The sequence below is a fragment of the Schistocerca gregaria genome, chromosome 6, assembly GCF_023897955.1.
Source record: "Schistocerca gregaria isolate iqSchGreg1 chromosome 6, iqSchGreg1.2, whole genome shotgun sequence".
Taxonomy (NCBI): domain Eukaryota; kingdom Metazoa; phylum Arthropoda; class Insecta; order Orthoptera; family Acrididae; genus Schistocerca; species Schistocerca gregaria.
In genome coordinates this window covers 336,654,420-336,676,894 of record NC_064925.1, presented here as the reverse complement: position 1 = coordinate 336,676,894, position 22,475 = coordinate 336,654,420, and the positions used below count along the sequence as shown (strand labels likewise).

Here is a 22,475-nt window from a genome sequence, read left to right as displayed (position 1 = left end):
TTTGTGTATGTTGGCAGACTCATAGATGGCTTATAAAGGCATGTGAATGGCCACTTCTGGTCAATTTGAGTCGCTCAGTAATTCTGTGCCAGATGTTCGGTGAGGTAACTTGAATGTTAGAGAGGTGTTGCATGATTTAGAAGTTCTAAAGTGACAGATTTTGTTCGGAAAGTGGCCTCAGAAACACCTTAACATTTGTTCCTACTTAGAACAATTTTGTGTTGAATGGGGAGTAGAATCTGTGAGCCATTTGTAACTATTAACTTTTCACAAGTGTTAGGCCTTGGTCAATTTGGATCCTAACTTATTTTTGCAGCATTTTGGAATTATTACTGGTTAGCCTGTTGGAATCTTCTCATGATTTCATGAGTTTTGATATGTTTAGAGATGTACTGAACTTTTTTATCTGTAAGCTGCTGATTATTTTGTGAATAGATCTTTGGAATGGGACTATATTATTCATGAACCAGTGACGTTTATTAACTTCTGGGAATCTTTTACCACTTAAATACAGGAAAATGCAATCTATACTCCAATTGATTGTCATTTTTATTTTATTTCATGCTTAAATGCATATCTGTAGGCCCACCATTTTAATTATTTGTGTATTTTATTTTACTGATTTAATAACTTATCAACTCATTGAATCTAAATTTTTTGTGCTGGCTGCGGTAAATTATTAGAAAGAATAAAACCATTTTTACCATCATTTTTATTATCATTTTCTTTAAATCTCTGTAATTTAGACTGAAGGTTTGTGTTAAATTCAATCTTGCACTAAGTTTACTTGCTGGACCTGAAGGCATATGGTTGAAGATGTGCCCTCATGAAAATATTGAGCTAATATTGCTAGTAGAGAGTCATGGAGTCATGCATTTGTCCAACTGTATGTGTGGGGTATGTATCATCATACTTGTACAACACATTTTGTTTTCTCAGCTGGATAATCATTTGGTGACAAAAATATAGTTGCACACCGAAAATCTATGTTGTTGTTGTTGTGGTCTCCAGTCCTGAGACTGGTTTGATGAAGCTCTACATGCTAATCTATCCTGTGCAAGCTCCTTCATCTCCCAGTACCCATTGCAACCTACATCCTTCTGGATCTGCTTAGTGTATTCATCTCTAGGTCTCCCTCTACGATTTTTACCCTCCACGCTGCCCTCCAATACTAAATTGGTGATCCCTTGATGCCTCAGAACATGTCGTACCAACCGCTCACTTCTTCTAGTCAAGTTGTGCCACAAACTTCTCTTCTCTCCAATCCTATTCAATACTTCGTCATTAGTTATATGATCTACCCATTTAACATTCAGCATTTTTCTGTAGCACCACATTTCGAAAGCTTCTATTCTCTTCTTGTCCAAACTATTTATTGTTCACGTTTCACTTCCATACATGGCTACACTCCATACAAATACTTTCAGAAATGACTTCCTGATACTTAAATCTATACTCGATGTTAACAAATTTCTCTTCTTCAAAAACGCTTTCCTTGCCATTGTCAGTCTCCATTTTATATCCTCTCTACTTCGACCATCATCAGTTATGTTGCTCCCCAAATAGCAAAACTCCTTTACTACTTTAAGTGTCTCATTCCCTAATCTAATTCCCTCAGCATCACCTGACTTAATTTGAATACATTCCATTATCCTCGTTTTGCTTTTGTTGATGTTCATCTTATATCCTCCTTTCAAGATACTATCCATACTGTTCAACAGCTCTTCCAAGACCTTTGCTGTCTCTGACAGAACTACGATGTCATCGGTGAACCTCAAAGTTTTTATTTCTTCTCCATGGATTTTAATACCTACTCCGAATTTTTCTTTTGTTTCCTTCACTGCTTGATCAATATACAGATTGAATAACATTGGGGAGAGGCTACAACCCTGTCTCACTCCCTTCCCAACCACTGCTTCCCTTTCATGCCCCTCGACTCTTATAACTGCCATCTGGTTTCTGTACAAATTGTAAATAGCCTTTCCCCGAGGTTGGCTTCTACCAGTTCTTCCATTCGTCTGTAAAGAATTCGTGTTATTATTTCACATCTGTCAGCTCCTGCTTTCTTTGCGATTGGAATTATTATATTCTTCTTGAAGTCTGAGGGTATTTCGCCTGTTTCATACATCTTGCTCACCAGATGGTAGAGTTTTGTCAGGACTGGCTCTCCCAAGGCCGTCAGTAGTTCCAATGGAATGTTGTCTACTCCCGGGGCCTTGTTTCGATTCAGGTCTTTCAGTGCTCTGGCAAACTCTTCACGCAGGATCGTATCTCCCATTTCATCTTCATCTACATCCTCTTCCATTTCCATAATATTGTCCTCAAGTACACTGCCCTTGTATAGACCCTCTATATACTCCTTCCACCTTTCTGCTTTCCCCTCTTTGCTAAGAACTGGGTTGCCATCTGAGCTCTTGATATACAAGTGGCTCTCTTTTCTCCAAAGGTCTCTTTAATTTTCCTGTAGGCTGTATCTATCTTACCCCTAGTGAGGTAAGCCTCTACATCCTTACATTTGTCCTCTAGCCATCCCTGCTTAGGCATTTTGCACTTCCTGTCGATCTCATTTTTGAGACTTTGTATTCCTTTTTGCCTGCTTCATTCACTGCATTTTTATGTTTTCTCCTTTCATCAATTAACTTCAATATTTCTTCTGTTACGCAAGGATTTCTACCAGCCGTCGTCTTTTTACCTACATCTACATGACTACTCTGCAATTCACATTTAAGTGCTTGGCAGAGGGTTCATCGAGCCACAATCATACTATCTCTCTACTATTCCACTCCCGAACAGCGAGCGGGAAAAACGAACACCTAAACCTTTCTGTTCGAGCTCTGATTTCTCTTATTTTATTTTGATGATTATTCCTACCTATGTAGGTTGGGCTCAACAAAATATTTTCGCATTCGAAAGAGAAAGTTGGTGACTGAAATTTCGTAAAAAGGTCTCGCCGCGCGACGAAAAACGTCTATGCTGTAATGACTTCCATCCCAACTCGCGTATCATATCTACCACTACTTGATCCCCTGCTGCCTTCACTACTTCATCCCTCCTCAGAGCTACCCATTCGTCTTCTACTGTATTTCTTTCCCCCATTCCTGTCAATTGTTCCCTTATGCTGTCCCTGAAACTCTGTACAACCTCTGGTTCAGTCAGTTTATCCAGGTCCCATCTCCTTAAATTCCCACCTTTTTGCAGTTTCTTCAGTTTTAATCTACAGTTCATAACCAATAGATTGTGGCCAGAGTCCACATCTGGCCCTAGAAATGTCCTACAATTTAGAACCTGGTTCCTAAATCTCTGTATTACCATTATATAATCTATCTGATACCTTTTAGTATCTCCAGGATTCTTCCATGTATGCAACCTTCTTTTATGATTCTTGAACCAAGTGTTAGCTATGATTAAGTTGTGCTCTGTGCAAAAATCTAACAGGCGGCTTCCTCTTTCATTTCTTAGCCCCAATCCATATTCACCTACTACGTTTCCTTCTCTGTCTTTTCCTACTACCGAATTCCAGTCACCCATGGCTATTAAATTTTTGTCACCCTTCACTATCTGAATAATTTCTTTTATTTCATCATACATTTCTTCAATTTCTTCGTCATCTGCAGAGCTAGTTGGCATATAAACTTGTACTACTGTAGTAGGTGTGGACTTCGTATCTATCTTGGCCACAATAATTCATTCACTATGCATTACCCCTATTTGATTTTGTGTTTATAACCCTGTAGTCACCTGACCAGAAGTCTTGTTCCTCCTGCCACCTAACTTCACTAATTCCCACTATATCTAACTTTAACCTATCCATTTCCCTTTTTAAATTTTCTAGCCTACCTGCCCGATTAAGTGATCTGACATTCCACACTTCGATCCGTAGAACGCCAGGTTTCTTTCTCCTGATAACGACATCCTCTTGAGTAGCCGAATGGGGGACTATTTTACCTCCGGAATATTTTACCCAAGAGGATGCCATCATCATTTAACCATACAGTAAAGTTGCATGCCCCTCGGGAAAAATTATGGCTGTAGTTTCCCCCTTGCTTTCAGCCGTTCGCAGTACAAGCACAGCAAGGCCCTTTTGGTTAGTGTTACAAGGCCAGATCAGTCAATCATCCAGACTGTTGCCCTTGCAACTAGTGAAAAGGCTGCTACCCCTCTTCAGGAACCACAAATTTGTCTGGTCTCACAACAGATACCCCTCCGTTGTGGTTGCACCTATGGTATGGCTATCTGTATCGCTGAGGCACGCTAGCCTCCCCACCAATGGCAAGGTCCATCCATGGTTCATGGGAGGGGGAGGGAGGGGGGAGGACGGGGTAGTCCTACCACTATTCTTCCAAAACCTACCACAGTAGTATTCCACGGCTCACCGAATCTACACAATAATCTATTCATGGGCTGTCACTGACCTCAAACATCTAGCACCTTCTCTGTTCCCATTCCAACACAACACAGATCACTATTCCACCATAACACCCACAGTCTTTTTATTTCCTTTCTTTGTGCCCCCCACCCCCCTCGTCCCTGCCCTCTGCCTAACCTCTCGACTGCACCTAGCTGCCCTACGCCCTCTACCTACACCTCATCCCTGTATGTTCCCACAAGCAGCACTTTACTGTCCCTCCTCCTTATCCCCACCACCTGGTTGCCTCTTCTAAACGATACGCTGCTGCTCACAGTGTGGCCTCAGCAGCTAGAGACTGTGGTTGTGTGTGTGTGTGTGTGTGTGTGTGTGTGTGTGTGTGTGTGTGTGTGTGTGTGTTGTCTTTTATGGATGAAGGTCTTGTTGGACAAAAGCTCACTTTCTGACAGCCTTTTTGTTGTTCCTGTCTGCTACACAGCATCTCCGCTATATGGTTAGTAGCAACTATCCTTTTCATTATACTGTTACAATATAAAAAGCTTTGTTTTTATGATATAAAGCACATAGTAGCTGACCACAGAACTGTTACATAACATCACAAGCAAGCAGTAAACATAAGGCACAAAAGTGAAAGTGATAATGTAAGTGAACATAAATAACAAGTAGGAGTGATCCATGTCAAGTGGTATTATTTCAGAAATGTTCTCAAGTCAGTCATCTCAGATTTTGCTCAGATTTTGTGTGCAAGTTTGTTAAATGATCAAAGGAAGATATATAAATTTCTAGGCAGCAAAATTTCAATATTTTGTGAGTAGGAGACTCTTCGATGAACATTTCAAAAATTTTGGCACTGCTTGAAGTGCTGTGTTTCATTGAATAATGTGATACAAGAGTAAAATTTGGCAGTATAATGTTGCTATATTATTCATTATTTATATTATTATTTATATTACTTCCATTGTTTAGTTATTAAAATTTGGCAGGATGATTGTTTTCACTGTGCGCAATCTGCCGTCATATGCCAATAAATTTTACCATGACAAAACTGCATTCAAGTTCTTATAAAATAAGTCACTTTTAAACAATTTTATCCCAACAGAAACACTAAATTCATACTTGCATCAACTGTAGTGTCACGAAACTGTTGGTGACACTTGTTTCCTGTAATCTCCAACCCAATTTCTGTAAACACTATTTTACAGGTTTTATTACACATTACAATATGTCAAAGAATAGAAATTCCAGTATGACAATATTATGAAAAGGGCAGACTGCTACTCACCACATAGAGGAATGTTGAGTCACAGAGAAGCACAACAAAATGACTGCTAAACAAATTAGCTTTTGATCAAAATACTTTCTTTTAAGATAGACAATGCCATACACATTCACACAAGCACAATTCAAACATACGTGGCTACTATCTCTGGCCAATGGTCCAGCCTTGGTGGCCAGAGACAGTGGCCTTGTGTGTGTGATGTGTGCTTGGGTGAAGGTGCATGCGTGTGTGTGTGTGTGTGTGTGTGTGTGTGTGTGTGTGTGTGTGTGTGTGGGTGGGTGTGGGTGTGTGTGTTTTACATATTTTAGAGGAAGGCCTTTTGGCTGAAAGCTCACATGCTTAGCAGTTATTTGCTGTGCTCGTCTGTGACTCAACATCTCCTTTACATGGTGAGTCCCCATCCATCCTTTTCATAACATTGACATCAAAATATGTCTTTGTTATGTCACTACAGAAATTGTACTTTTCTCTTATCATGTAATAGCTGAACATGAGGAGAGTGAGTGACACCTCAGAGGCTGGTCACATATCAGTCACAAGCTGTAAAGAGCCAAGGTCATTGTTCTTCAGATCAATGCTCGCATACTATCCCAATCTCTTCCATGAGATTTTTATTGTAATTCATGTCTTTATGTTGATGGAACAGGATTGAGGTGAGTCCAGTTTGAAGAGAGTCCAGGTTAGTTAACTTTAATGTACAAAGTTTACAAAACCAATAAGTAACAATAATGGAAATTCCTGATAGAACAATATGAAAAATGAGGGAAAGGCAAGCATTCACCAACAGTGGACCAATGCATGGAGCACAGAGGCACATAACATGAAACAGCATCCACAATAATTCTTCAGTTTCTCCTGGCATATTTGTTGACTGAACAGTCCACAAGTGTACTGCCAGTTCATAGTGTCCAAGAACACAATACTTCAGCAATCAGATATGTCGACATCGTCACATGTGCTGATAAACTGGGCTCTTGAGCATGTACAGATGACTTATATCCCCTAGCATCAGGAGCTGTTTCCACCATGGTCTGGGCTCAAGGCTGCATGTTGGCAATCATGGAGATTTTACCACTGGCGTCTGTGGTAGCATTGATGTAGGTGCTCTGTCTGCCCTGGTCACTAGACTGTTTTGTTTGCTGAGAGACTTCTTAATTAAAGTCAGTGCTGGTTCCTTACCCTTGCTAAGATTATAGCTGCAAGCTTGGTTGATGAGATCGTCCCTGATGTGAATTTCTTTGGCCTCTCTAATGACACTGTCCCAGTATTTGGAAGTCTATGCCTTGGTATAGATATGTTTACACCCCACTGTGTGATTCTTGAACCAGCAGTTCTTTGTGACTACTGATTTGTTGGGGTACATCAGTCGAGTGTGCCTCTGGTTTTCTCGGTAATGATCTTTGAGGGTGCACACTGTCTGTCCAATATATGTCTTTCAACATTAACATGGAATCTGGTATATGTTGGCCTTTCACAAAACGAGATCATCTTTGATGCTGCCTGGTAATGCTCTTGTTTTATTGGGCAGGCAAAACACATTTTACTCAATGTTTCTTCAATAAGCATCTGATTTTTCCCAACAGTGCATCAGTGTATGCTACAAAGGCACTGTGGCTGCCTCTTCCTCCACGACCTCTTCTGTCTCCACAGTTTGTACTGTTGTGGTAGGGTAGAGAGTGTGCCTAATCTGCCATTCTGGGCACCCTTTTTTATGGAATACACTTCTGAGGTGTTCCACCTCCTGGAGCAGACTCTCTGTGTCTGAGATGGTGCACACCCTGTGTACTATTGTTGTTAGTACCCATTTCCTCTGCAAAGGGTGGTGGCAGCTGTCTGCAAATACAGGTTAATGTGTGTTTTCTTCCAATACACACCAGGATCTAGGGTGTCATCAGCTCTTCTTTTGACCATGATGTCCACAAATGGTAATCTTCCTTCTCCTTTAGTCACCACAGTAAACTTGATGTTTGGATGTATGGAGTCCAAATGTGTAAGGAAGTCTTGTATTTGCATGCAGACATTTGCCATCATCCTTCACAGAGCAATGGGTGCTAAAAACACATTAGTACATGGGGTGCACCATCTCAGACACAGAGAGTCTGCCCCAGGAGCCGGAACACCACAGAACTGTATTCTTAAAACATGGATACCCTGAATGGCAGATTAGGCATGCCCTCCATCCCACTACAACAGTACAGCCTGTGGAGACAGAAGAAGTCATGGAGGAAGAGGCAGTAATTGCCTTTATACCATACACTGGTGCACTATAGGGAAAAATCAGATGCATCTTGAAGAAGCACTGAACAAAACTGTCTTTTGCCTGCCCAATAAAACAAGAGCATTTCTACGAAGTGTCAAAGATGATCTTGGTTTGCAGAAGGCCAGCTGTACCAGATTCCATGTCAATGTGGAAAGACCTATATTGGACAGACAGTGCACACTGTCAAAGACCATCACTGAGAACACCACAGGCACACACAACTGATGTTCCCAACAAGTCAGCGGTCACAGTTTGTCCAAGAATCACGCAATGGAGTATGAACATATCAGGATCTTGGCACAGACTTGCAAATACAGAGACAGCAGTGTTAGAGAGGCCATAAAAATTTGCACCAGGGACAATCTCATCAACCGAGATTGCAGCTACAATCTTTGAAAGGCTTGGGAACCAGCACCAAGTTTAATTAAGAAGACTCTCAGCAAACAAAACAATCTGGTAACCAGGGCAGACAGAGCATCAACATCAATGCTTCCACAGCTGCTGACAGTAGTGTCTATGCGACTGCCAATGCTTGGGTACAAGCGCAGACCACAGAGGGAACAGCCCAAGGGTCTACATACCACTATGAACCACCATTACACCCGTGGACTGTTCGATCAGCATTTACACTAGCTTTTGACCTCTGGCTCTTTTCCTGGAGAAGTACATGCATTGACATACACAACTCCGCAGGCACCAAAACGTGCAATCTTGGGGCCACAGTGAAACTGATTATTAACAGTCAGTTACAAAGCAGTAGCCTAAGCTGATGGAGGTTGGGAGGGGTTGGGAACGATGCAACAAGAGGGTAGCAGGAAAGAGGCAGGTCTTTGGACAGATGAATCTGCACCCCCAGAACAAGATGAAAGGGGTACAGAGGGCAGAGCAAAAAGAAAAATAGGGATATGAAGATTGGGGGAAAGGGACGGAGGAAAAAAGAGAGAACATGGAGATGAAGTGGGAGAAAGGGAGGGGGAGAGGAGGCAGAGGAGTAGGGAAGGGATGAGTGAGAAAGAGGTGGAGGGAGGGGACAGGGGAGAGGGAAAGAGACAGAGAGAGAGAGAAAGAGAAAGAGGATAGAGAGAATGCCCAGAAGGGAGTGAGGGGAGGGAAGAGTAGTGAGAGACGTGATCTTGAAGGAGTGATGTAGACAGAAGAGAGAAGGGAAAAAGTTAAGTGAGGTAGTGGGAACAGGTTAGTGAGTTTTGGCCAGGAGGACTGCATGAAAGCAGGATATGATGAAGAGACATTTCCCTTCCATGTAGTTCAGAGAAACTTGTGCTGTAAGGGAGAATCCAAATTGTCTGCATAGTGAAGCAATTATTACAGTCATTTGAGATACGGTGTGCAGCATGTTCAACAACTGCATGGTCAAGTTCATGGTTTGTGGCAGACTGACAGTGGACATTCATGCAAGCAAACAGTTGGTCGACTGCCATCCCCACACAGAATGCCATAAGGTAATTTCAGCATAGCTGATGTATAAAATGGCAGCTTTCATATTAGACCCTGCCTTTTATTGGGTAGGAAATGACTGTGACAAGACTGCAGTAGGTGATGATTGGTGGGTGTCTGGGACAGGTGTTACACCAGGGTCAACCACAATGTAATGATCCTTGGGGCACTGGATTGGGAATAGATTGGAATAGGGATGGACAAGGAAATTCTGTAGGTTGGGTAGACGACACAAGAGTACCGTGGATGACGTGGCTACGATATCCCTCATCTTGCGACATGATGAGATGTAGTTAAAGCCCTGTTGGTGGGTGCAGCTGAGCTTTTCAATACCAGGTTGAGACTGGGTTATCAGAGCAGTGCTGGTCAGTGACTGGTTAACACATTTACTGGTGTCAGAGGAGGAGATAGCTTGGGAGATATGTTTGTGGATGAGCTGAATAGGATGCAGTCTGTATCTGCTGGTGGCGAAGCTATAAGGAAGAGACTTTTTGATAGGCAGCTGTCAGAGTGGAGGTACTGCTGACGTTGGTGCGCACTATAAGAAAATAACCATCTGAGAGGTGGATACTCATATCTAGGAAGGAGGTTCGATGAGCTGAGAAGGACCAGATGAAGTCAATTTGGGAGTAAGAGCTGATGTTAAGGAGGAAATAGCAAATGTCATCCTTGCTGTGAGTCCAGATCTTGAAGATGCCATCAATGAACTTGAAACAGATAAGAGGTTTTGGGTGTTGACTGGCCAGTAGTCACTGCCCACTGAGAAATAGAAATTATGCGAAATGAAAGCAGAAATAGAAATTGTGGAACTGTAATGTATTGCACAAATAGTAATAATCTTTTAAATAGTGGTTAACCAAAATAAGCATCTCTTTTGAGGTACAGGTTTTAAAAGTCACTTAATTTTGTAAATTTTTTTTTTAATTTCCAGCCCTCAATAGTTCCATATATCACTTAAACATAAACCCAACAGTAATAAAAAAACTACATATTTTATAAACAAGCTACTACACAATAACATCATGCTAGGAGATGCATCTTAAACCAACAATGTGAAGAGATGAAGATACTTAAACTCAGAAGCAATTTTCTGGTAATAACATTTAGCAATGACTTTAAGCCAATCAGACGACACAAAACTGGAGATTCTGCATAGTGCAAACTGTTCAATCATTGTGCTAACTTTTGTAGTGTTACCACAATTATTCATCTAGCACTTCAAAATTCGTCAAAATTTTTGAAACTTCACATCAACATTTTGTCACCCCTCACTTATGACTTACCTGATCACAAAATATTGGTATTTTGGGGCTAGGAAATTTTATATCTTCCTTTGTTTGGCAAACAAGCACACAGAATCTGAACACAAAGCCTATGATGGTTAGGACCCCAGGCCACTTCACACAAAATCAGTCAAGGGTGTGAGCTCAGCTGGTAAAGTATGTTGTCCACCAGGGACCAGAACTGGAAGAACTTCTCACCATATTCCTTATAAATTATGAGCAGGCCTGTGTTTCATGAGTCACTGCCAGAAATTTCATTGTTGCATGTCTGATAGTTATTGTTCAATACTCTATTGAGAAGAACGTTGTGTTGCACAGTTTGTGAATTTCGAGATGGCAGAGTTAGAGAAGCAACGTTTCTGCATTAAGAAAATATATTTATTTAGTGAAACTCAATGAAACCTTTACAGAAAAACACCAAATGGTGCAGGACGTCTATGGAGATGAGTGCTTAAGCCTGCGATATTTGGTGTTACGAATGATTCACACAGTTTACAAATGGTTGGATGGAGGTTATAGTTGACCCTCATTCAGGGTGTCTATCTACGACACTCATGTCAGAAATGTCAATGAAATTGTGCATACCAATCAAAGACTGACTGTCCAAGAGATTGCAGAATAATGTGACATTAATGAAATTGTGCATACCAATCAAAGACTAACTGTCCAAGAGATTGCAGAATAATGTGACATTTCAGTCAGATCATGTTATGAAATCCTGACGCAGGATCTTGTAATGCATCGTGTTGCCACCAAATTCATCCCATGGCTCATGAGTCAAAACCAGAAAGACCTTCACCTTGCAATCTGTGAAAACTTTCAGATCAGGCAAATGAGAATGAGCTGCTCCTTAAAAGAATCATTACTGGAGATGAGATGTGGGTCTACTGTTATGATGTTGAGGTCCAAGTTCAATCTTCACAATGGGTAAGGAAAGGTTCTCCAAGACCAAATTAAGCTCATCATATAGGTCAAATGTCAAATTTATGCTGATAGTTTTCTTTGACTTTGAAGGATTAGTTCACCATGAATTCATGCCACTAGAACAAACTGTTAACCAATGGTACTATCAGTATGTGTTGCGATGCCTGCGAGAAAATGTGAGAAGGAAATGCCCTGCAAGACATTCATGGCTCTTGCATCACGATAATGTACCAGCACATTCATCCCTGTTGGCACATGACTATTGCACAAGAAACAAAATCACTATGTTGCCTCATCCTCTGCACTCTCCAGACCTGGATCCTGCAGACTATTTTTTTCTTTATTTCCAAAGTGGAAAACCCCACTGAAAGGATGAAGATTTACAATTACCATCATCATCATCATTAGTATTCTGCTGAAAGGGAGCTTTTCACATGGTAGTTCTCCAGACTGTTCGGTCTTCTGCCCTCCTCTTCAGGTCTGCATAGTTTCCTCTTCCCTTTATGTCATCTATCATCTTGTATCTCCTTCTTCCTCTCAGTCTTCTCCCACAAACTAATCCTTCCAAAGCATCTGCTAGCAAGCACTACCTTCGCAATGAATGTACCAACCAGTTCTTTTTCCTTTCTCTTACAACCTCCTGCAGACATCTTGTCTCACCAACTCTTTCCAATACTCTTTCATTACTCACTCTTTCCATCCAGCTTATTCTCTTCAGTCTCCTCCACATCCACATTTCAAATGTTCTAACCTTTTCCCATCCTCTCATCTCAGAATCCATGTTTCTGCCCCAAACAGTTCCACATTCCAGACAAAACATTTGCAAAGCCTTTTCCTTTATCTAATTTGCCACATAAGTCTCTCCTTTGCTATGGCAATTTGAGTTTTCACCTCCCGCTGACATCTCAAGTCTTCAGTTATTGTGCTTCCAAGATACTTACTGAACTTACTTGGCTAATGGTAGAGTGTCCTATTTTAATATTGGACAGTTTGTGTCTTGTACTGATGACCATACTCATTGTTTTTGGTATGTCTATTTGCACCCCATATTCCACACAAGCTTCATTCAGATATTTCAAGCATGTTACTCACTGTCTGCTCACCTTCTGCCACAAATACCATGTGATCATATCATCAGCAAATCTTATAGATTCTATTCTCTTTCCACCAATAAATATTCCTCTTTTCGCATCTAACCCTTTTGCAATAATGTCTTCAAGGTATGTGTTAAACAACAGTGGGGAAAGGCAACAACCTTGTCTAACACCTCATCCATTGCTGCTTCCTTCTGACATTTCATTTCCAATCCTTATCCTTACTTTCTGATGTAAATATATATTCTGTACCAGTCATCTCTCTTTCCAATCTACTCCTTTCCTCTTCAAAATATCCATCAGCTTGTTCCACTTAACTCTGTCAAAAGCCTTTTCTAAATCTATAAAAACAGCAAAGGTTTCTCTACCTTTTTCCATATATCTTTCCCCTCTAGTTCTTAACAGGTCAATAGCATCTCTTGTTCCATTTCTTCTAAATCTGTACTGCTCCTATGCAATCCCTCTATCCACCTTGCCATACAGCCTTCTATTCAACACTTTAGCTGCATGAGAAATTAGACCAGTGCTCTTCACATTTTTAGTGTTTCTCTTTTTCTCTACTGGTACCATAACTGCTGCAAGGAAATCCTCAGGTCATTCCCCTGTGTCGTATATCTCATTACGGAGGTAGACTATTTCTTTTCTTGCCTTTTTTCCCACACTCTTCAACAGTTCTGCTGGCAAATCATCAATTCCACATGCCTTCCTATTCTTTATCTCCTTCAGCGGCTTTTCTACGTATGCTTCCAAGATGGTGAATCCCTTACCATCTTCCGGCATATCTTGCTCCTCTTCAACCTTAATTTTGCTTTGTATTTCGTCCCCCTTACACAGACATTCAATATATTCTTGCCATCTATTCAAAACCTACTGTGGTTCTTCTGCTAGAGTACCATCTGCTCTTTTTATTTCCATGTTATTCCTCTTTCTTTTACATTCAAAAACTATCTCACTAGCCACTCTATACATCATTTTATACTTTCCCTCTTTCTCCATTTTCTCTATTTTGTCACATTTCTGTTTCATCCATTTTTCCCTTGCTTCTTCAGTTTCTCTTCTTAATTAATTATTCAGTTTCCTGTACCTCTTTTTGCCTTCTTCAGTTTCTACATTTTTCCACTTTTTCAACATGTTTTCTGTTATCCATTCTTTCCTGGTACTTTGGGATACTCTAATTCCTAGTACTTCTTTGGCAGAGTCCACGAGTCCCTCCCTCATTTTTATCCATTTGTTATTAACACTTTCATCAACACTACCTCTTTCCCATTTTTCCATAAATTTGTTTTCCACATCCAATCCCTTTCCTACCTTTTTGAGTCTTCCTATGTTCAGTCTCTCTTTTGCTTTACCTCTCCAGACTTTTTTCAACTTCACTAGTATTTTCCCCACTACTACATTGTGGTCTGAATTTATATCTGCTCCTGGATAAGCTTTGGCATTCTTCAAACAGTTCCTAAACCTTTTTTGTATCAGGATGTAGTCCAACTGATATCTTTCCCTATTCAAATTTGATATCCATGTGTAATGTCTTCTTTTATGGTGTTCAAATAATGTGTTACCCACTGCTAATGAATTTTCCTTACAGAAACTAATTAGTCATTCACCTCTCTCATTTCTTTTTCCTAATCCAAATTTTCCTACTGTATCTTCATCTCTTCTTTCACCCACCACTGCTTCCAGTCCCACATGATAATAATGCAGGCATTCCTATTTTCTTTCTTGAGTTCTTGTATTTTCTCATAATATTCTTCCACTTCCTCATCTCTATGCTGGCTGGTTGGCATATATACCTGTATTAACACCAAATCTTTTGAACTACCCTTCAGTCATACCATCATCAGTCTTCCATTAATATATTGTACCTTGATTACCTTATTTTTCTGCTTTTGCCCCATCAATATTCCTACTCCGTTTTGACCACTCTTGATTTCCTCTAAGTAAAAGAGCTTATAATCTCCACTTTCTATCTTCCCATTCTCTCCCCATCTCATTTCACACAAACCAAGGGCATCTAATCTGTTCCTTTTTGTTTTGCATTCTCTAGCTTTCCTGCTTGCACTAGTGTCCTCACATTCCATGTTCCAATCCTTATCTTTCCTCCCTTCACTGTCCCTTTCTGTCTTTCAAATATGTCTACTCTCAACATGTTCCCCTCCCGGAGATCTGAATGGGGGGAAGTTTTAATTCTGGAATCTTTCACATTGAGGGACATACCATGTACTGCTTCGGAATGTAATGTGGTAGTTTCCCGTTACTTTCCACATAGGCAGTAGGTTGCCCAGCCTAAAAACAGCTGCTCACTATGAGTCAGACACTATCTGTAGCCTCCTGTCTGGGGTACAGTCACTAATTGCACTCTTTTTGTACCCAAAGAGAAAAGGTGTGTCTTCTGCCAGCTTCACCATTCTGAAAGACTCTTTCTCCGCTGTCACTGCCATTGAGGTCTTCTACATATAACAGGAAATGACAGGAAAAGAGCATGGTGAGAACATGTTTGGGATAGGAAAAGGGGAGTGATAGGCCATTGAGGGGCACATTTTGTCTGGCTCCTAGTCTTTGGCCTGTCCGGCTTGGGTGACCCTTCTGGTAGCTAAGCTATCACCAGCATAGCCCTCTGGATCCAGAACACACAAAACTCCTCACCCACACGGACAGTGCTACGTTAAGGCGGTGTCCCCTGAGAAGGGCGATTACAGATGAGATAAAAGAAAATTCACAGATGGCGCTTCGAGTGATCCAGCAAGAGATATACCAAATGGTTCTGGAAGTGGAAACGGCATGTTGAGCAGTGTAGCAATTGTGGAGGAGAATATTTCAAAGGAGACCATGCACAATAAGTAAAAGGTAGTGCAGAAAAATTTTGTGTACAAAGTTCCAGTGTTTTCTGAACATCTCGTATATGTGCTTTTACCACAAGTTATCATGTAATAATACATGAAAGTATAGCCTCAATAAAACTGGAACCAAGAGTTTCTCTAATTATGAAAAAGTCTAACATTTTGTCTTGTAAATACATATAAGCAAGACAACGACACGGCAAATACAGGAAAATGAAAATTACAGCCAAAATTACCTCTGTCTTACGTTTTGAGAACTTCAAAGAGAGAAAGAAAATTATAAATTCCTTATAGGCACATGGCCTGGGCAGATCATTTCAATATGATTTGCTCCAAAATAATCACTACTGAAAATGTCTCAGATAATATATGTAGGTGAGTGACTAACAATGTACTATAAAGAATTCCATCCACATTTATGTCATTGCATTATGATATGGAAAATGCAGTTCATACTTGGATTGGTTAGTTCAGCTAAATGGGGGGAAAGGGGGGGGGGGGGGGTCAGATGCATTAACAACTTTCTCCCAAGACTACACTACATACTAGATCAAATTAGGAATTAAGTATATTCACCGTGGCTGAGTAACTCTTAGCTACTTTTTATATGGCATATAGGCTTGTGCTATGCACCTCCATGTTGGAGGAAACTTAGTTCTGAATGGCTAGTCTTCGTAAGTATAATGACAGAGGCAAATATGAAAATGAACTCCACTTGTAAATGTACATTGCAAAATGTGAGTTTTGAATTGGTAGGATTTTATTTATTTCATGTCATCACTTCATTAATGTAATTAAAAATGGAATAATGAAAAATGAGATAACTAAACATCCAGATTTTGTAGGTTTTTTTGTATCCTTGACAAAATTAGTTTTTAATAATTGATGTTTTTGCTTCTTCATATGTTATGATTTTTTTGTTGTATGCAATATATACTTCTCAGTTACATTTTCTGTGCACATCACCTCTCCTTCAGTCTACTCAGTGTTTTTTTACTAGTGAGATAGTGATCCATAACAAAATTTGCTCTTCTGTATTTTGATGACAATATATCTACTGTTTAATACCAATGCTTCCTGGCCATCTTCCTAATGCAAGCATAGTTGCTGAAGATGTAAGCACTGACTGCCATGGAGGAATTTTATATGTACCCACCTAAATTAATTATTAGAACCAGGCTTTAAAAGAAAGACTTTGTTTGCCTTCATGATACTTGTTATTTTATGTTGTTTGAGGCATTCTGGACTGTGAGCTGTCAAAAATTTGTTGTCATACTTGGCTCAACTGCACTATTTGATTAGGCAAGTACAGTAGCAGAAACACAGTCTGTATCCATTTCACTGACAGATCATTAAGAATAACACATACTGACAGTTGAGAAACATGTCTCATGTTCTTCAGCTGCTATTTGTATAAAAAAAATTCTGACATTTCACCAGCACAAGCTTCTGGCATTGTCAAAGGTTCACCTCCCATTGCTGGAAGCAGACACAGTGGAGAGCAATCTTTTGACAAGCCCAGCCACAGAAAAATCATACAACAAATGTCAGCTGAAGCACCTGAGAAACAAGTCAGCTGGTAATACATCAACAAATGATCATGGAAGCCTCAACAAGTTAGTTAAGTCTGAGCTATGATGTCCATGCTGACATTAATTGCTATGGTGTAGTAACAGCAAAAGAAGTATTAACTGGAAAAGATATATCACTAGAACTTACACTCCCATTATTTTCTTGACACTATCCCAATGTCTTTTTCTCATAGCTGGATTCTTGAGATCTGACAACAGAGGCAAGGTTCGGCGAAATGCATCAACTCTCTGTCTAGTATTCTCCACAATCTCCCAGTTTTTATCCCGCAACTCCCTGGACAGCCTTGTAAGCTTCCGAAATAATGTTTGTGCCTGGTAAAAATTCAAATTTATTAAAATGCAATAATGATGACTTTAAGTGAATTAAACACACATACTAGTTAATCAATGAAATATGCTCATAATATTATCACAAACCACAATCAAATCCAAATCTGAAGGCAGGGTCATCAGTAAATTACAACACTTACAACTGAAAGCACATTTATTAGAAACATGAACTTAAGAAGCAGAAGAGAACTGTTCTCATGGATGGAGAGTGAAGCTATTTACACAAACATCGAATATTTCACAATGGTGGTATTTATACAAAGACAGAATATTCCAGAATATATGAACATTACAATCACAAGATATTTTAAAAAATTCCATAAACCATAAATACTACATAAAAAAACAATTGCTGGCGATCAGGTTTGAACTGATAACACAGAGAATAGCAGTCAGACAGAATGCTAACCACTACACCATACTGCAGATGCCACAACAAGAGGCATTGCTATCTCTCATGTAGCAACATGAAATTCTCTCTAACACTAGTCTGGCTCAACAACTTTTCGAGAGATCATCACACAGGGTGCTCCATGCTTCAAAAAGCTGTCTTCTCACAAGAACTTTGCAATTTCTAGAGCTCATTGGACCACAATCTTTAGTGACAACACAGTCCTTGAGATAGTGAAGATTGTTGTCCACTGATTTTCATGTGTCATCTTTAGGTACCTCCACAAAAAGTTAATTCCAATTCAGTGGAATGACACTGGTGCAGGTGGGATTGGTACCAGATGCCATGGAGATCACTGTGCTACGTGTTTCTTTCATTGGCTTTCCTTACAGTCTATAACATATAGGGTGTATACGCAAAAAAGGAAGAAAAATTCCCAGATTTCTTGGTTAAAAATACTTTTTCCTAGGTGGAAACATAGTCTTTCCCTTTTAACTGACAGTATATTTTCTCTCGGAACTGTACAATTTATCGATCCTTTGAACGGTTATGGTTATATACATGGGCGTAGAATTTCCCGGCGCTTTAGGAAACGAAACTCAGGAGAAAAAAACACCTTTTGGAAAGATGTTTGATGTGCAGCAACATGTATGCTGCAGATTTTCATATTATGAAAGTATAAATTCGAATTCCACCAAACACCACATGTTACTTTCCAAAGCACTGAAATTGCAATGAGATTGCAATGCATATTTGTAAGTCAGTCATAGCATTCACAAATCAACTACTGATTCATTCATAAATCAACTTAGAATGTGTTCAATAGTGTTCAAAAACCGACAGGGACACGTTTCAAAGTCATACGAATAATCGATAGACCAACTTGCACTGGTTACTAGGCGCTTTGTGAAACAAGGTTTCTTTCCTCAAGAATATGAATTGCCACCCCCCCACTCCTAGATCCAGGGCTGCCGCTGCATGCATGAATCTGGAAGCTTGGGCACGCCAGTAAAATTGTTCCCGGGTGCTACTACTGCATGTGCATGATCCCAGGATCCCAGTCATAACTGCTAAAACAAATCTAATGTTAACAGTTGTGACATCATGCTCATCGGATGCAACTTGTTGTTACGAAGCATTGCATAGTCTTCCTAAAGCCTTTGCCACATTTTGCTGTAGGCAGACACTTGTATGAGCACTGTATTTTGTTGTTGTATATAGGGCATTTCCTTTGCAATTTAAGTTTTATTTTCACTTTTTGTCTCAATCATGTTTTATTGCTCCAGTATTATTCTGCAGTAGCAGGATACAGTAATATCCTTTGATAGAGTATTGGTTCTTACCAGTCAAAATTACAAAAATTATACTGAGTACAAAATCGATGAAAAATTCCCGGAATTCAAAAAAATTCCCGGGTTTTTTCTGGTTTTCTCCTGCATGAAAAAATTCCCGGGTATTTCCTGCATCTCCCGGTTGTCCCGGGTCGTAGACACCTTGACATAGAGTCCAACGGATTGGTAAAGACCTGCCCAGTAATACTTGCATCTGATTATGTCTAGATGTTTCATGAATTCCAGGTGTGCACGCAATGGAGCATCATAAAAATACTTCAAGATCACTGGCAGCAGACGAGTTGAGATGATGAGCTACCATTTTTGCCCCATACGATCATAGTCCCTCCTATACAATGTTCCATTTATTAACTGGAATCCTCCTTTGTTTGATTCCTCACTCTTCAACACTTCTATGATTTACAACAATGCTGGATCTTACCTCTGTTCAACAATAATATCATTTAATGTGGCAATGACTGAGATTTCATACGCATAGCTGCATTCCACCACAGGATTCTTTGACACACAATCATTGTCCTTGTGTTTGCATCCATCTGGCATACCACATTGACGTTGTATTCCTTAAAGCTCAGTGTCCACCTCACCAGACGAACTGACTTCAAGCTATTCAACCAGTGCACAGAATGGTGAACCATCAGAGTGATGAATGATTTGCCAAAAAAATATGGACAGAATCTGTTGGTGGCCCGAATAACTGCACGGCACTCTCTCAGTTGTACAGCAGTTCTTCTCGGACTTGGAGATAATCTTGAGGCATACTCTATTACATTCTCAGCACCTATCTGAATTTAAACTAGAACTGTGAAACTTAAACTCCATCCAAACAGGCCTTGAAGGCCCAGCAGTATCAACTGAGCACCAGGTAATCCTCAGTCCACAGGTGACACTGGATGTGGATATGGAGGGGCATGTGATCAGCAAACTGCCCTCCGGCCACTGTTAGTTTTCTTGGCCAGAGCCACTACTTCTCAATCAAGCAGCTCCTCAATTGGTCTCACAAGGTCTAAGTTCACCCTGCTCACCTACGCTGCTCGACAGACCCAGATGGACACTCATCCAACTGCAAGCCACACCAAACAGCATTAAACTTCAATAAATTAATAAATGTCGTGTGAATAGGGCCTCCCATCGGGTAGATCGTTCGCCGGGTGCAAATCTTTGAATTTGACACCACTTCGGCGACTTGCGCGTCGATGGGGATGAAACGATGATGATTAGGACAACACAACACCCCATCACTGAGTGGAGAAAATCTCCAACCCAGCCAGGAATTAAACCCAGGCCCTTAGGATTGACATCCTGTCGCACTGACCACTCAGCTACCAGGGGCGGACATTAAACTTCAATGATGTAATGGGAATCAGTGTGACCACTGTGGCTAGGCCACTGGCTACTAGAACTGCTCCATCTCAAATCCACTAGCTTCAGTGAAGTTATGTCTTGGCATTCTCATGATACAATGCTAGAACTCAAGAATATGTTAGTGCCTGATTCTACATCTACATCTACATCTACATCTACATCCATACTCCGCAAGCCACCTGACGGTGTGTGGCAGAGGGAGAGAACCTCATTATCTTTAGAAACGGCTTAAGAATTATTACCAAGTGATGTATTTTCATTTGTTATCTATTTTTATGTCCTTCTCTGTAATTAAGATCCTTTGTAATTACATTTCTAATTAACTCTCCAATTGTTTACATCACACAACTTTACAATTTTCAGAATTTGAGGCCTTATTTGTAACTTTCTCGTATGCAGTCAGATAAAGCACGAGATTTGTACTGTTATTAAATGTCAGTAACCAAATCCAAACTGTAAATCATTATGTAACTAAAAGAATATAAGAGACATTGTTGCAATTAAAGTTCAGATTGATTTTCATATTAAAACTAGTGATGATACTACAAAATTTATGAAATACGATATTGTATTTTATACCTGATTTGGCTGTAAAATTAGTTACTTTACATTTTATACATTTTAATTGTAACATCAGAATTGTTGAAAATTGATAATGGGCTATTTTGAAATTTATTGTTAAAATTCTATATAAAGCGATACAGCAAGGCTGCAAGGGAGTTGCTGAGTAGTCGTTTTGTCAGTCAGTCAAAGAGATATGTGAAGTATGTCTGTCAGTGTTTTTTTTAATGTGGCTAGTATGCAGTTCAGTTGTCAATACATTTTGTGAAGTTGGAAACACATATTGTTTCATCAAATGAACTCCAGACCAAGTTAAGTTAATTTAAATAATGTTCAAGAATATAGCATCGTTACCATCTGCCCTGAAACAAAGCTAAAAAAAGATACCTTAAGTGGCAGCTGAGGATCTTTGAGGTTCTCAACATTGTTAACCAGCTGTGAATATCTATTTTTATCATGTACTTCTTTACTTTGGCTGCACAAGTCTTTAGAAAGGGGATGATTTTTACACCCCAGTTGGTCACATCCTTGTTTTCCAGCCAGTGCCCAGAGCAATTCTGCCCCCCTCCCCCTCCCTCTCCTTAAGGGAAGAACGAATTTGTGGGTTTATTAAATCTTTTATAATCAGCTCTTCTACCATGTGATTCTTCAGCACATTATAAATCAATTTCAGAAAAGACACAATGTCCCAGTTAGTCTTTAAGGCTACATTCATGAAACTCTGATGAATTATATGAAAACCACATGGATCTCATATCAGTAAAAGTTGATGCACTGCACCATGAATATCCTTCAGATCAAGATGCAAATCCATCCCAGTGATACCTGAAGCATGTTAAAACCATATGATATACTGGCAGCAGTGGTAAGGGCTAGAAAGTGCAGATGAACAATAATTCATTTTTTTCAACTTGTTTGTTAACTCTGGGCCAGTATCTAACAGCAATATCCATTTGCCGCATCTTGGCCACCTCGTTAAGCCTCTCATCAAATTAGATTGCAAGATATTTGAGAATATTTTTCCTAAAATGTGGAGCTTACTCATGAACATTACTGTGTGATGTCGATCTACCCAAGCTGCATCTTACTAGCTACATTATCATTAAGGAACATGACTAGAAACAAAGCAATCTGCTTTCCTCTAGTAGAAAAGGACACTTGATTTCCAACAACCTGTAAAGTCCATAACATTTTCACCCTTGTAACATCAACCTGAATCAGATACTTTGAAATACGACTGTTGGCAGATGCAGCATTAGTGGCAGTGGTGGAGGTGACAATACAACTGTTAGCTGATGCAGCATTCCTCATTTCAGGAAAATTTGGTATCTCCCTGCAGTAGTTCTTGCAAGCCATGTGCCTTGGTATAGAAGTTATTTATGAAAT

General features: G+C 39.9%; 1 protein-coding gene across 1 annotated transcript in view; it reads right to left on the bottom strand.

Moving 5' to 3' along the window:
- Window positions 1-22,475, bottom strand: part of LOC126278873 (dynein axonemal heavy chain 2) — a 914,655-nt gene that overhangs the window by 618,606 nt on the left and 273,574 nt on the right. The window contains 1 exon segment of the mRNA XM_049979148.1: window positions 17,218-17,402. Coding sequence (XP_049835105.1) covers window positions 17,218-17,402 — 185 coding nt within the window.